The 15,454-nt window shown below is 36.2% G+C and overlaps 1 protein-coding gene across 5 annotated transcripts in view; it reads left to right on the forward strand.

The window, feature by feature from the left end:
• The window catches only part of exoc3l4 (exocyst complex component 3-like 4), a 44,141-nt gene that overhangs the window by 21,810 nt on the left and 6,877 nt on the right, over positions 1–15,454 (forward strand). For all 5 annotated transcript variants that reach the window (XM_055006009.1, XM_055006008.1, XM_055006010.1 and 2 more), the window contains 5 exons: positions 2,467–2,565; positions 9,332–9,455; positions 10,905–11,027; positions 12,218–12,370; positions 13,909–14,030. In XM_055006009.1, coding sequence (XP_054861984.1) covers positions 2,467–2,565; positions 9,332–9,455; positions 10,905–11,027; positions 12,218–12,370; positions 13,909–14,030 — 621 coding nt within the window. The remainder of the gene's footprint in view (positions 1–2,466; positions 2,566–9,331; positions 9,456–10,904; positions 11,028–12,217; positions 12,371–13,908; positions 14,031–15,454) is intronic.

The raw sequence follows: 15,454 nt of genomic DNA on the forward strand, positions 1-15,454 counted from the left end.
ACAAATAAAAATCACCAAATTTATAAGAACTGAGAGTAAAAATAACAATTATAGATGTATTTTAACTAGTTTTGTTAATTTGGCTTTGATTTAGTGAAGAACAATGCACATTTTTGTTAATTAAATAATCAGAAATACCAGGAAAATGCACAGATTTCTATCAAGGAAATGTAGAATTGTTAGTTTGAAGGATAATCATCTGTTCTGAGGCAGGAAAAAGCCACTTTAAGATGATATTTTTGCCCATTAACTTGTTTGTTTTGTTTTATTTTGAGACACAGCAGTTCATTTATGGATGAGGGAGGCATCAAAGGTCAAATGTCAGCAGCCGAACTCTTAAATGTCAAGTTTATCTAAAGATATTAGTGAAGAGGAAGCGGAGAAACAAACCAAAACAAACAGCAGTAAAAACAGGATCCTGCCCTCGGAGAGATTTCCCTCTTGAGTCATTTTAGAAAAGCCTCACAAGGGTCATGTGTCTGAGTTTTTCCTCCTTCAGGTTTTTTTGTTGTTGCTAAAACTCAGAATGACGAGGTGAAATTTCCTCCGCAGACGTTTTATCTCTGCGGCAGGAAAGAGGAAACACAAACTAACACAGCAATCAGTCTGAAATGAGCAAAAAAAGCAGAAACTAGTAGGTCAAAAAGCTGTAAAAGTGAATAAACTGTTTGCAGACAATAGACAAAGTAAACATGTGGGATAATAAATATATTTATTTACAGATTATTATGACTTGTACTTTACATATACAGTACATGACCAAAAGTATGTGGACGATGTGACATTACGTAAGCTTTACATGTGTCCACATACTTTTGGCCATATGGTGTATTTTATATCTTTGTCCTCAGATTTAGCCTCATTTTTGTCGTTTTTTCAGTATTTTCTTAGCTTGTTTTGAAAATAAGTAGTTATGCTTTTTTATTTTAATTTTCAAGCTTTAAATTTCAATTCAACAACATGTGCAGACTCATGTCCACATATTTTTGGCCACATTGTGTGTTTTTGATCATGTTTGAAAACTTTCTGCTGGATTTTACCTTCCTGAACATGCATTAGGTGTTTTTTTATGATTCTTTAAAGAGCATGAAATAGTTCAATATGTCAATATATCAACATATTAGGCCTCATTTTTGTCGTTTTTTAATTTTTTAAATTTTATTTTACTAATTGATACAGTCGTTAACAGTTTAAATAAATATATTTTCTTATTTATTGCATTTTTTTTTTCATTTTAGTTTTCCAGCTGTGATCTATACATTTCAACTCAATGACTTGTTTGTTTTTGTTTATTTGTTTTTTAACTCAAAGGGCCTGAAATAGTTCAATATGTCATCATTTTAGGCCTCATTTTTGTAATTTTGTAATTTTTCCAATTTTTTTTCCCACTCATTTTGAAAATCACTTGTTAAACTATTTTATTTTATCTTATTTTATTTTCCCAGCTGTGATCTGGAAAATTCAACTTAAATATGAACTCAAATTGGTGTTTTTTTCTTTGTTTGCTTTTTAATGAAATGATATTAAATAGTTTAATATGTTTAGGTTAGGCCTAATTTTTATAAACTTTTGAAAGTTTTTATTTTATTTTATTTATTTGTTTGCTCATTAAGACAATCGTTAGTATTTAAATAAATATATTTTCTCATTTCTCATATTTTACATTTCCAGTTGAATTTTAGCTTCGGTTTCATTCTTACATTTAATTCCCAAACATGATTGTTTTTTATTTTTGTTTGTTTGTTTTTAATGAAAGAACACGAAATAGTTTAATAGCATTTTTGGAATTTTTGGGAATTTTTGTTGCTTATTTTGAAAATCACTTGTTAAAATAAATAGATTTTCCCTGTCATGAATTTATTTATTGATTTAATTCTTTTATGTTTTCCAGCCTTGATCTGTACATTTCAGCTCAGCAACAACAAACTATTTCAGAAATATTTTGTCATAATTAAAGTTTTTCTGTCCCAACTGTGGTTTTAAAGCCGTACGTGTTTATTAGATGTTTGGGTTTAAAGTGATGAAACGGTTTTGTATCTGGTCGGTTTTCCAGTTCTGTTTTTCTTTTATTTCTTCTTCTTTTTGAACTTTACACATCGTGTTGCATCAGTTTACACAATAATCTGGTGAAATCCTGTAGCGTGTGGTGAGAAAATAACAGAAACTGTGTCTGGATGACATTTATTTCATCATTTATTGATATTTTTGGACAAATTTATCAGAAATATGACTTCAGGCTGCAGCTTTAGGATTTCATAAAAGGATAGAAACATTTAGAGACTCGTCTCCTTGTAGTTTTTAACCACGTAGTCTATTTTTAGCATGTCTGAAAACATTCCGCTGATAAACAGCTCGATTTAGCTTTTTAGAGTTTTCTGCTCTGAGTGTAAACGTCTCCATGGTAACGTGGATTCGTCTGTCAGGTTTCATAGATTTCTCTCTCTCTCTCTCTCTGTCTCTGTGCAGGTTTGAGTCGGAGTTCCGGCGTCGCTGCAGCGCCCTCAGACCTCAGCCTCTCTGGACCGAGTATCACATCGCCTACATCAACAGCTTCACTTGTTTACAGTAAGTCACGTGACCTCCAGGAAATACCCACGATGCACTGCGGCCATAAACGGGCCTCCAGAAATAAATCTGTCAGCACAGAGAGGGTCTGAAGGAGGCAGAAGGCAGCGGTTTATGTTCGCTGTCAGGAGTGAAATAAAGCAGACAAAGCTTACAAGAATAAAAGCATCATAATATTTTAGTTTTGTGTGTTTTCTCTTCAAAATAAAAGCATCATTGGTGCAAATACATTAAAGGTTTAAAAGGAAAATCAGACAAACTCGGTGTAATCATATTAACCCTCATGTCGTCCTGCGGGTCAAAATGACCCGTTTTAAAGTTTGAAAATGTGGAAAAAAATATATTTTCACAGTGAAACTTATGATGTCCACATTTTCAACATTTTTGGTTCAAAAAAACAAATGTTAAAAATGTTTCTCAAGAACATTCACATAAAAATCAACCAAAATCCAGTGAAATTTCACTGGATTTTGGTTGATTTTTATGTGAATGTTCTTAAAGAAAATATTAGAAGTTTTACTGATATATATGGAATCACTAGATATTTTTAGGATTTTTTTTGGAAGATTTTTACTCTTTTTTAAAAAAAATATTTACAACGATTTTCTTGCCAAATTTGGGGTATTTTTTAAAATAAAACTTTTAAGGGAAACTTTTAAGGAATTATTGGAATTTTCTTCTTGAAGGTTTTGCAAATTTTCAGAAATTTGGAGAATTTTTTTGCTGAATTTTTTGGATTTTTTTCAGACAAGGAAACAAGATTTTTTGGTGCCTGTAAATGAGGACAACATATATATATAAAATCTTCTTTAAAAAAAAAGCAAGTTTGACAATCAGACAATTTTTGTGTTGAACATAAAACCTTTAGTCAAAAAATAATTTTTTTGTTGTTCTGTGTTTTCAATTTTAAATTCTAATTGACATTTTTGATCTGGCAGAAAGTGAAAAAAAGTCATTTTTTAGGTTAGGTTTGTTATGCAGACAAGAAGTCTCCCAAGTGTCTCTTATTTATAGAGCCGGATGTTTTTCATTTTGTAGAGCTTTCACAGACTGAATTTTTTTTATTTTTTTAATGGAAAAATCAGCTTTAAGAAGTTAAAGAAGTCTGTGATCTTGCATCAGATGAGATGAGGCTGAAGGAAATGTCAAGTTCTGCAGGTTTTTAGTCATAAAGCAACTAAAATATCTAACTAATTATGTCTTTAATTGATGAAGGTGTTTGATAAAAACGTTTATGAAGTGATCCTGGAGGAAACGGGAATGCTGCTCTAAATGTCATCTAGTAAACTATTAGATGATATTTTTAAGATTTATAACACAATCTAAGATATTTTTGTTTTATGTAAGAAAAACAAGCAGATATCATAGTTATAACAGTTTCTTTCACTAGTTTTTAAATGTAAGCATTATCTAAAGTTACTATATTGCACTACATTAATATCCGCTGCCCAGTTTCTCTGCTAAATAATGTATATTAATGATGCAATAACACAGCAATGTGAGATGTAGATGGGGGTGTGATATTTAAATGAAAAATAGGTAATAATTTCAATACACAGTGTTAAATCTTTCTATCATACCAAACATAAAATGTTGTCAAATATGAATTAAGGACTGATTTTTTTTAAGAAACAGAACAACCTGTTAGCTTTTCCAATTTTCTTTTATATTTAAATCAAGAAAAAACAACATTTTGTTCTCTCAATCCTGTAAAAATGAAGATTTAAACTTCAACATTCAGCAAGTCGACATGCAGCTTTCATGGGAATGATTAGATGTGTTTAAAACATGAAATAAATCATTATAAATGCGTTTAAAAATCTTCAGAATCACAGTTCAATGCATGCAAGAGATGCAGCTGAAAGCACCAGAAAAGTCAAGAATAAAGCTTTTATTTTGAAGGAATCACAAACAAAAGAAGTTTCATGTTAAACTTTCTAAAAATGTCTTAAATTCTATCCTCCTGTTGGCAATAAGTTTAGTTTCGATCCTTCTTTCCGGTGGAAAATAAGAACCGAGCTGAGCTCAGTAACGAGTCTGGAGGCTGCTGGAGGTTTTGTGGGGCTTTTGTTTGGATGATTCATCTCTGGGGTATTTCAGGCCGCTGGTACATTCCCAGTGTTTGTGCCAACATCCTTTACATGAGCCTGAAGCACGCTTCTTCTTCCTAAACAGAGAACTTTCACATTCAGACTCTCCCAGTTGTCTAGATGACGGTTCTTTCCATGCACACAGCTGACAACAGCAGACTGAGGCAGAGATGAAGTGAACGTTTTAGTCTCACGTGATTTCAAGGAATGAAAGCTGCAGCCAGAACAGAGCTGCATTTAAAGTGGGAGGAAGAGAAAGTAGAGCTGAACCTCTAGAAGCCGTCAGCTGCTTCTGTCCGTCATTAATGGAACAGATGTGGGTTCAGACGGTGCATTCAGGGACAATCGGATGCCTCGTTAGCTGCAGGTTTGATGTCTGCTTTCGGTTTGCTGCTCTGAGGTTTGAAAGGACAAATGAGGCAACGAACGTCTTAAACACTGTAAAAAAAAAAAAAATCCAGAAAACTATGGTGGAAGTCTGTGTGACAGACAAAATGCATTAAAACGTGGAGTAGAGTGAGATCTAAAAGCTGTAAAAACAGTAAAAATAATTACAAATATCAGCAAAAAAATTTAAATGCAATAAAGCTGTCTAATTTTACTTTTACACATTGTTTAAGAGCACAGTAATACAGATTTTTGATGAGGACATTATTTACACTTGTGGTCTTGGTTTTTCATTATTATTACTATTTAACGGGTTAATATTTATTAGCATTTTTTTAAAAGTTTAATCCTGAATATACACTACCAGTCAAAAGTTTGGACACACCTTATGTAGTAAACAAAAAAATGTGAAATAAGTCCAGACATGTTTTATATTTCAGTGTCTTCAAAACATACACCCTTTGCTTTGATTACTGCTTTGCTCACTCTTGGCATTCTCTGGATGAACTTCATGAAATGGTTTTCACTTCACAGGTGTGCTTTGTCATGGTTACTTTGTGGAATTTATGGTCTTCTTAATGGAGTCGGGACCATCAGTTGTGTTGTGCAGAAGTCAGGTTAACACACAGTTGACCCTATTTGACAACTGTTAGAATCCATATTATGGCAAGAACCAATCAGCTAAGAGAAACAACAGTCCATCATTACTTTCAGAACTGAAGGTCAGTCAGCCTGGAAAATTTCAAGAACTTTGAATGTATCCTCCAGGAACCATCTAGGAGCTACCCAGGAACCATCTAGGAACAACTCAGGAACCTACCAGGAACCATCTAGGAACAACTCAGGAACCTACCGGGAGCCATGTAGGAACTACTCAGGAACCTACCAAGAACCATCTAGGAACTACTTCTACAAGCAACCATCTAGGAAATACTCAGGAACCTACCAGGAACCATCTAGGAACTACCTAGGAACCTACGAAGAACCATTTAGGAACAACCTAGTCACCTACCAGGAACCATCTAAGAACTACCCAGGAACCTACCAGGAACCATCTACGAACTACCCAGGAACCTACCAGGAACCATCTACGAACTACCCAGGAACCTACCAGGAACCATCAAGGAACTACCCAGGAACAATCTAGGAACTACCCAAGAACCTACAAGGACTTTGAATGTATCTCCAAGTTCAGTCATAAAAACCATGCAGCACTACAACCAAACTGGCTCCCATGAGGACCTCCCCTGGAAAGGAGGACCAAGAGTCTCCTCTGCTGCTGAGGAGAAGTTCATCCGAGTCTCCAGCCTCAGAAATGGAAAGTTAACAGCAGCTCAGATTAGAGTCCAGATAAATGCCACCCAGAGTTCTAGTAGCAGACACATCTCTACATCAACTGTTCAGAGGAGACTGAACCAATCAGGCCTTTATGGTCAAATAGCTGCTAAGAAACCACTACTAAGGAAAAGCAACAAGCAGAAGAGATTTGTTTGGACCCAGAAACACCAGGAATGGACATTAGACCAGTGGAAATCTGTGCTTTGGTCTGATGAGTCCAAATGTGAGATCTTTGGTTCCACTCGCCGTGTCTTCGTGAGACCAGAAAAGGTGAACAGATGGTCTCTACATGCATGGTTCCCACCATGAAGCATGGAGGAGGAGGTGTGATGGTGTGGGGGTGCTTTGCTGGTGACACTGTTGGGGATTTATTCAAAACTGAGGGCACACTGAACCAGCATGGCTACCACAGCATCCTGCAGTGACATGACATCCCATCCAGTTTGTATTTAGTTGGACCATCATTTATTATTTAACAGGACAATGACCCCAAACACACCTCCAGTCTGTGTAAGGACTATTTGACCAAGAAGGAGAAGATGGAGATGACCTGGCCTCCACAGTCACCTGACCTAAACCCAGTCCAGATGGTTTGGGATGAGATGGATGCAGAGTGAAGACAAAAGAACCAACAAGTGCTCAGCATCTCTGGGACTCCTTCAAGACTGTTGGAAAACTTTCATTTCAGGTTCTACCTCATGAAGCTCATGGAGAGAATGCCAAGAGTGTGTAAAGCAGTAATCAAAGCAAATGGTGGCTATTTTGAAGAATCTAATATATATATACATTTTTTACTAGTTAATATCAGTTTTTCATTTTTTTGAAGTGCACTTAACTTTATTTTACGTAAATTCTTAAAAGTCAAAGTTCACCCAAGTCACAGATCTTCACTGAACCCAGTTTAGGTTCTTCCAAGTCTCTGTTTGAAGGAGATTTTTCATCATTTCTCTGTTCTGGTAGAAAGCAGTGCCAAAAAAAACAAAGGGAGACCTCGGATTATCCAGAAAAATATGGAGCAACACATTCCTGTTGAGTCTTGACTTGTTTCCAAGACTATTAAAATGTAATTTTCCTCCATTGTAATAGTTGGCAGCAGGAAGTTTTAGAGATGGACGACTCAACAGTTCAGGAGAAAAACACATTAATATGAGGTGTTATGTCTGAAGAAACCCAGAAACCTAGAAGTCTTAGACTTAGACTTAGACAGACTTTATTGATCCACAAGGGAAATTTTGTTGTCACAGTAGCTCAGAACGGTAATGTTAAATAGACCAGAACAGCAATAGAATTATAATTACAAAATAGAAGAATTTGGAATAATATTAGGAATTTACAATATGGAACAGGTAGCTATAATGCAGTGCCAGTTTACACACAAGTATAGACATAAATGAGTGAGTTATCTATCACAGAGTGGGGAGTTATTGGTTTTCACTCAGATAAACTTACTGACGTAATATCAGGAAAATGCACTTAACCTTCTCAACTTTCTGCTTCTTTTTTTTTCTTCACTTTTCATGACAATAAAAGTCCTGCACCTCTGTGGAAACATAAATTAGACAAAAAAACAAAACAAAACACAAAAGCTGAAAAAAACTTTAATCAGCAACAAGAAAAAGAACAAAAGTTGAATTTCTTTGATGATGTATTTTACAAAATTTGAAAAAAAAACTGGAAACAACATTACAATATTTGAATGTTTTTCCAAATGTCCACAGGTGGTACCAATAATGGAAAAAAATGTTGATTATACATGCTACAGACATTTTTTTTAACCAACATTTTAAAGTCTATCTGCAATTCAGCTAAAATGTCCCAGAACTGTGCAGAATTTTTGGTCTTTTTACAGAATCTAGATAGTGAAAAGACTTTATTTTGATGAATTTTTACATTATACATGTAAAGTAAAGTGATTCTGTTTAAGTACCACGATTTCAAACTGAGATTTAGTTTGGTTTTAGATAATTTATCCAAATAGTTGGTTCATCACAGAGGAGGAGTTCAAATACCAGCGGAAAGTTGGAAACCCATCAAATTTTTCTGTTTTTCAAGTTTAATTTTATGATAAATGATGCAAATTTGGTGATTCAATTCAAAAAGATAACATGTCTTTCAAACCTCAGTCATTTTCAGTCATTTCAGTCATATTTTTAGTCATTTTGGTCATTTTGTTGTCATTTCAGGAATTTTTCAGTCATTTCAAACTTTTTTTCTTATTTCAGTCATGTTTTTGTCATTTCACTTATTTTTTCAGTCATTTTGGTCATTTTTCAATAATTTCAGTCATTTTTTTTGTCATTTCAGTGATGTTTTAGTATTTATTGACTTTGTGAGTCATTTCTGACACATTTTGAGTCAAATTTTAGTCAAATTTGTGTCATTTCAGTCACATTTTTCAATCATTTTGATCACATTTTTGCCATTTCCAACCATTTTTAAATCATTTGAGCCATACTGTTGTCATTTTGGACACATTTTTGAGTCATTTTAGGCATCTTTTTTACTCATTTCAGTCGTATTTTGTCATTCTGATGGCATTTTTGTCAGACAAAACTCTTTAATTTTTCACTAAGCATAGCTAAGTTGTTCTTGTGCTTATACCAAACCAAACTAGATGAAATAATAGAAAAATATTGTATTATGATCTGACTCCTTGAGCGTATAATATTTTACTTATTTGTTTGTATTTTGTGTGTGTGTAACTCTTCTTCTGAATATGCTGATGTTTTCATCAGGTCAGCAGTTTAATAAACACAGTTACTAATATGAAACTGTGAAATTAGTTCATTTATTTATTTATTTATTTATCAGCTGTAAAATTTGAATTCGTGAAGCATTGGAGCTTGTAGAAGATGTTATATCTGGGGAATCTCCTGGCAAAGAGCCATTTAGAAATGCAGTGATGTATCTTTATAAGTTCAGAACTGATGCTTCTTCCTGCTTCCCTGCAGGGAGCACATGGAGGGCTACGAGGCCTCCTGTCCAGGTGAGGTGGAAGGGCTGAAGAAGGAGGTGAAGGGGCTGGTGGTCCGACTCATGGAGGTCCTGGAGGAGCAGTTCAAGGAGGATGTCAAGGTTTGGCTCAAATACTGGTCTGTGAAAACCCAGTTCTGCTTTTTGTCGACATGTTTCCTCAAAGAAAGCGGCCGTTTGTTGTTGTGGTTTCTGAAAAGTGGAATTGAAAGGGGATGCTGCTAATCTAAAACACTATTGAGATTCCTGAAAACAGGTTCTTTGTATTTAGCAGCACGCTGAGGATGTGAAAACATGAAGCAAGCCGCCGGGTGTTGGTTAATTTAGGGTTCATGTGACCATTTTCACCATCCTGGTTTATGTTTAGTGGGGAAAAGAAACAGGTTGTGGTGGAATAAAACCAACACAGAAACCAGAATCACCATCTGTGATCATTTCCTCACTGCTTCACCCTCATCTCATTGTTTCTACCTTTAATCCTGAGAAGAATCCATCAGTGTACACTCAGCAACCTGCTTTTAAAGAACATGAACATACAGAGGCATAAAGAAGTCGAGAAAGAAAGTTAAAGATAAAACATTTTCCAACATTTCAAGCAGGATTAGTGTTTTCTGTTTGTGAGTTCCATCTGGAGGAGCTTGAAATCTTGAAATTAGTTCAAAATCACTTCATTCTGCGTGTTTTGTTTTAAACTTTACCAAAAATGAACACTTTAATTGAACCAGATTCATTAAAAAACTGAAAATACAGCACTCAGCAGGTGAACTAGGCTGAACTGCAGGCAGTGTTTACACATAAAAAGTATGTAAACAAATATAAGCTAGAAAAGCACTCAGAGAGTGCAGTGCTCCACCAAGGCTGCTCAGTCGTATCATTTCCGATGGTTGAAATCTTTAACAAAAAATGACCTTGCGCTGAGCACAGGTGTGTGTTATGCATGTGTACATTATGTACGGATACCGAATCATGTGACCTAAATATGTAGCGGACGGCGAGAATTGATGGGACTCAGAAACACCCCCACAATTTAATCAGTTGTTCCTTGTATCATTTCTGACAGATAAATCCTGATAAGTCCTCAGCGATTGATTTGTAGTAGGATCACAATCATGTGATCATCAGCAGGCAGCTGATGTAGTGTTCACTTGTTGTCATGGTTACAGTGACGCTGTGCCGCTATCTCACAATGATACAGAAATCTTTAACAAATCCATGGATCCAGACTATAAGCCGCATCACTGCTAAAATCTAATCACTTGGTCCTTGTGTCATTTAAGACCTTCCCTGAAAATTCATCCAAATCCGTCAGTCTGTTTTTGAGTAATGTTGCTGACCGACAGACAGACAAACAGACAGACAGACAGACAGACAGACGCCGATCGTCACATAACTCCATCGCGTTCCTTGGCAGAGTAAAAATATAACTTGTAAAACATCAATGGCATATAGTCACTATTTTTTCGCTGTATTGTACCGTCTTTTAAAAGTTTCATTTGATGATAAATGATGAAAATTTTAATGTAAAATGTTGTATTTTGTGCTGTTTTCCAGCCCTACCTGAGGAGAATGATGACGAGGAAGTGGCTCAACGACGACGACGACTTCAAACACCTCTACAGCCGGACCAATCAGCTGTCTCAGCACTGCGGCCTGATGACGCCTCCACACGTCCAGGTGAGGAGGTAAAACAGCACCGGGGGGAGATTCCAGTAGTTAGAAAACACGATTACATTCGCCAGCGAAGCCATTTCACTTTCAGGAAACACCTACACCTCTAGGGCGGCTTTTGTGCCAAAGCATGAGAAATGATCCGATAAAGACCTGAGCTTGTGCCAAGCATTTACTGGCATCCTGATTAGATTAATCCTTTAAAACTCAGGGGTTTGGCACATTATCCCTCGTGTCGTCCTGCAGGTCAAAATTGACCCGTTTTAAAGTTTCAAAATGTGGAAAAAAAAAAAAATATATATATGTATATATTTTCATAGTGAAACTTCTGATGTCCACATTTTCAACATTTTTGTGAAATCTTTGAACATTTTTTGGTGGAAAAAAGAAATGCTGAAAATGTTTTTTAAGAACATTTACACATAAAAACCAACCAAAATCCAGCGAAAATCGCTGGATTTTGGTTGTTTTTTTTGTGAATGTTCTTAAAGAGAATATTAGAAGTTTTACTGATATATATGGAATCACTTTAGATATTTTTAGGATTTTTTTGGAAGATTTTTACTCATTTTTTGAAAATATTTACAAGAATTTTCTTGCCAAATTTGGGGGATTTTTATTATTTTTTTTTAAATAAAACTTTTGAGGGAAACTTTTAAGGAATTATTGGAATTTTCTTTCTGAAGGTTTTACTAATTTTCAGAAATTTGGGGAAGTTTTTTTGTGAATTTTTGTATTTTTTTTTCAGACAAGGAAACGATATTTTTTGGTGCCTGTAAATGAGGATAACAGGAGGGTTAACTTTGACAGGAGTCTTCAGGTTTGTTGGGGTTGTATTTGTAGGAGTATTATTGCTGCTGATGTGTAATTGCTTCGGAGCTAATTAAAGGAAATCCTTATTTACTCTCGCTGGCGCTCTTGGAAGTTCCAGTGAATCGAGTCGGGCACCATTGTTCCTGTCCGGATGCTGTGACAGCAGAAAAGGGTTAGGGTTAGAGGAATAATAACCCCAGAAACAAGACGAATGAATAGGTGGAAGTGGAGGTGGAAGTTCAGATGATCTGATGGCCGCTGGTCGCCTGATGGATAAATAAAGACACTAACGCCTCCACTCATGCTTCCCTTTTTTTTTCTTGTGGTCTTCCTGTTATTCTGCCTCACCACCTCTCTGTGTTTGTTGTGTTTCATGGATCCAGGGCTTCGCGGGTCGATTGCACCTACATGTGGTGAAACAATACATCGGCCAGCTGATGATGAACAACTACTCCTGCAAGAACCGGAAACACGAGAAGGCGGCGGCCAAAATCCGTCAGCAGTGGAATCAACTCAGGGATCTGTTTGAGGAGATGGTAATAAAGTTTACACTTCTCTGTAGACATGACCGGCAAGTTCTCAGTTTGGTCTGTTCAACTTAGTCATAGTAGAAGTTTAATGGATCATCAGTGAATGTGTCTCAGTGATTGTAGTATAAAGACTCCTGGATCTGGAAGGTCCAGTCTCTGGTGGATCAGTTCTCCTGGATAAAACTACACCATGAAGACTAAAGAACACTCCAAGAAACTCTGAGAAAAGGTTGTTGAAAAGCACCAGTCAGGAGACGATACAAGAACATTTCCAAGTTACTGAATATCTCTTGGAGTCCAGTTAAATCCAACATCAAGAAATGGAAGGAAGATGTAACATGAATAAATCTGACTAGAGCAGGACGTCCTCAAAAACTGAGAGACCAAACAAGATAGAGACTAGAGAGGGAGGCCACCAAGACTCCTATGACTCCTCTGAAGGAGTTCCAGCTTCAGCAGCTGAGATGTTAGAGACTGTTCATACAACAACTGTTGTCTGTTCTTCACCAGTCAAAGCTTTATGGAGACAAAGAGAAAGACTCTGGTGGAAAAAAGTTTAAATTAAATCTGGACTAGAGTTCACCAGAAGACATGTGGAGAGTCTGAAGTCACCTGAAGAAGGTTCTTTGTTCTGAGGAGACCAGATTTTAGCTGTTTGGTCATCAGATTAGAGTTTTTGATTGGAGGACAATAAACACTGAACATCATCACAAACACACCACTGTGAAGCACAGTGGTGGCAACATCATGATGTTTCTCATCAACAAATCTTGGAAGGCTTGTAAAGGTAGAGGGTTAATGAATGCAGCAAAGTCTAGAGAAATCCTGGAGGACAACCTGATGCAGTCTGAAGAGAACTGAGACTTGGAGAAGATCAGTTTTCCATCCAGACGATGAGTCCAAGCAAACAGACAAAGATGTAGAGAAATGGTTTAAAGACAACAAGGTTGAAGTTCTGGAGGTTGAGTCAGAGTCCAGACCTCAATCCAACTGAGAATTTGTAGCTGGACTTGAGAAACTCTGGTTAGTCATGATTCTCATGCAGGATCAACGCTGGACCGATTTTCATGGGGTGAATGACTTACCATGACTGATTTTACATTTTGTAGTTTTAATTAATTGACAGTACTGATGATGATGCCACCACCATGCTTCACATCATGATGCTGCCACCACCATGCTTCACATCATGATGCTGCCACCACCATGCTTCACATCATGATGCTGCCACCACCATGCTTCACATCATGATGCTGCCACCACCGTGCTTCACATCATGATGCTGCCACCACCATGCTTCACATCATGATGCTGCCACCACCGTGCTTCACATCATGATGCTGCCACCACCGTGCTTCACATCATGATGCTGCCACCACCATGCTTCACAGTGGGGATGGGTTTTTTTCTAAGGATATTCAATATTTGACATGAAAGAGTCATTTTTTTGTGTGTGGGTAAATTCTTGCCAACAAGCCAAAATATTGCCCATTATTCAGTGATGAAAGCGACTTCCAGAAGTTTCACAATTTTCCCTTTTGTAGGAGTCGCCTCACGAGTGGCTTCATGCTGTAGGAGACGACCTGAGCAACATCATTGGACAGAAGAGCAAGATGGACATCCAGAACCATCTGCAGCCGTTAGTGAAACACTACCCAGACTTCAGGTAGATATTTCTAACTCACCCATCACAGCACGATGCTAGTGCTAGTGTTTGTGCAAATAACACAAATGAGACAAAAAAAACAGCGAAAAACAAAATGACAAAAATAAGACAAAAACCAGAAGCGAGACAAAAAGGAAACACAAAACGACAAAAACGAGAAACAAAATGCCAAAAACGTGAAACAAAATGACAAAAACGAGAAACTAAACGACAAAAACGAGAAACAAAATGACAAAAACGAGAAACAAAATGACAAAAACATGAAACAAAATGACAAAAAATTGACTAAATACAAACAAGACAAAAGAACAAAAAAAGCAAATAAAGCAAAACACAAAATGGCAAAAATAAGACATAAAACACAAATGAGACAAAAAGGAAACACAAAATGACAAAAACATCAGACAAATGACAAAAATCAGACAAAAAAAACCCCAACAAAAACAAGACAAAATATTCCAAAAATGAGACACAAAATAACAGAAGAACAATCTGGTATTTTACTTTATGATCAAAACAACTTGTCGTGGTCTAGAAATTATTTTAAATTTATAGTTTTACTAATTTACAATCTGCAGGTAATGTCTTCTCTGTAATTTTTCCACTTAAAGGGCCAGATTAGACCCTCTGGAGGACCGGTTTTGGCCTGCGGGCCTTATGTTTGACACCCCTGATATAAACAGTGATGATGGAACTCCAGCTGCTCTGTTCAGGTTTATTTCTAATAAAACGGGAAGATTTAGTGAAAGATACTGCAACTCGTCTGTGTGGAGAAGCAGCGGTTTGTTCTTGAAAATAATAAAAATCCAGAATGACGGCACGATGACGAGCTTCCTCTTTGTGGTTCTGCTGCTTCAAAAGAGGAGAGAGAAGAAGTGTGACATGAAAGCATTTATCCACTGAAGATGATTTCCAGTAAATGATTTACTCCAAACAAAGAGCAGCGAAGGTTCAGCTGCTTTTAATGTTTACATAAAGGACAAATGTCAAGAGGAAGATGCAGTTTAAACAGAGAAAACCTGCTTTTAGAGCTGAATAAATACTAAATGTTGTGTGTGGAGCAGAGATGACGACTGTCAGGTGACTTCATGTGATCAGCTGAGAGAAACCAACATGTGACGAGTTAATTAAAGCAGAATAAACGAGACGTACAGCACCCATGATGAGGAAATCTCTGAAGGTCCCAGTCTGAATTCAAATAATCTTTGTATGAAATCAAAAGTTAGAAAAGCCTCCACTAACACCAAATGTTTCTTTCCATGCTATCTGTAAAAACTAGCTATAAATACTATGCACATGAAAAAAATTATTTTCTTTTTATTGGTAACAGTTTTTTTTTTTATAACATTTGGCCATAAAAATTCTGCTGTTTTACTCCAAATTTTAAATTTGTTTATTTATTTATTAATATTGTTATTTTTTTT

The sequence above is a fragment of the Amphiprion ocellaris genome, chromosome 20 (assembly GCF_022539595.1).
Source record: "Amphiprion ocellaris isolate individual 3 ecotype Okinawa chromosome 20, ASM2253959v1, whole genome shotgun sequence".
NCBI classification, from domain to species: domain Eukaryota; kingdom Metazoa; phylum Chordata; class Actinopteri; family Pomacentridae; genus Amphiprion; species Amphiprion ocellaris.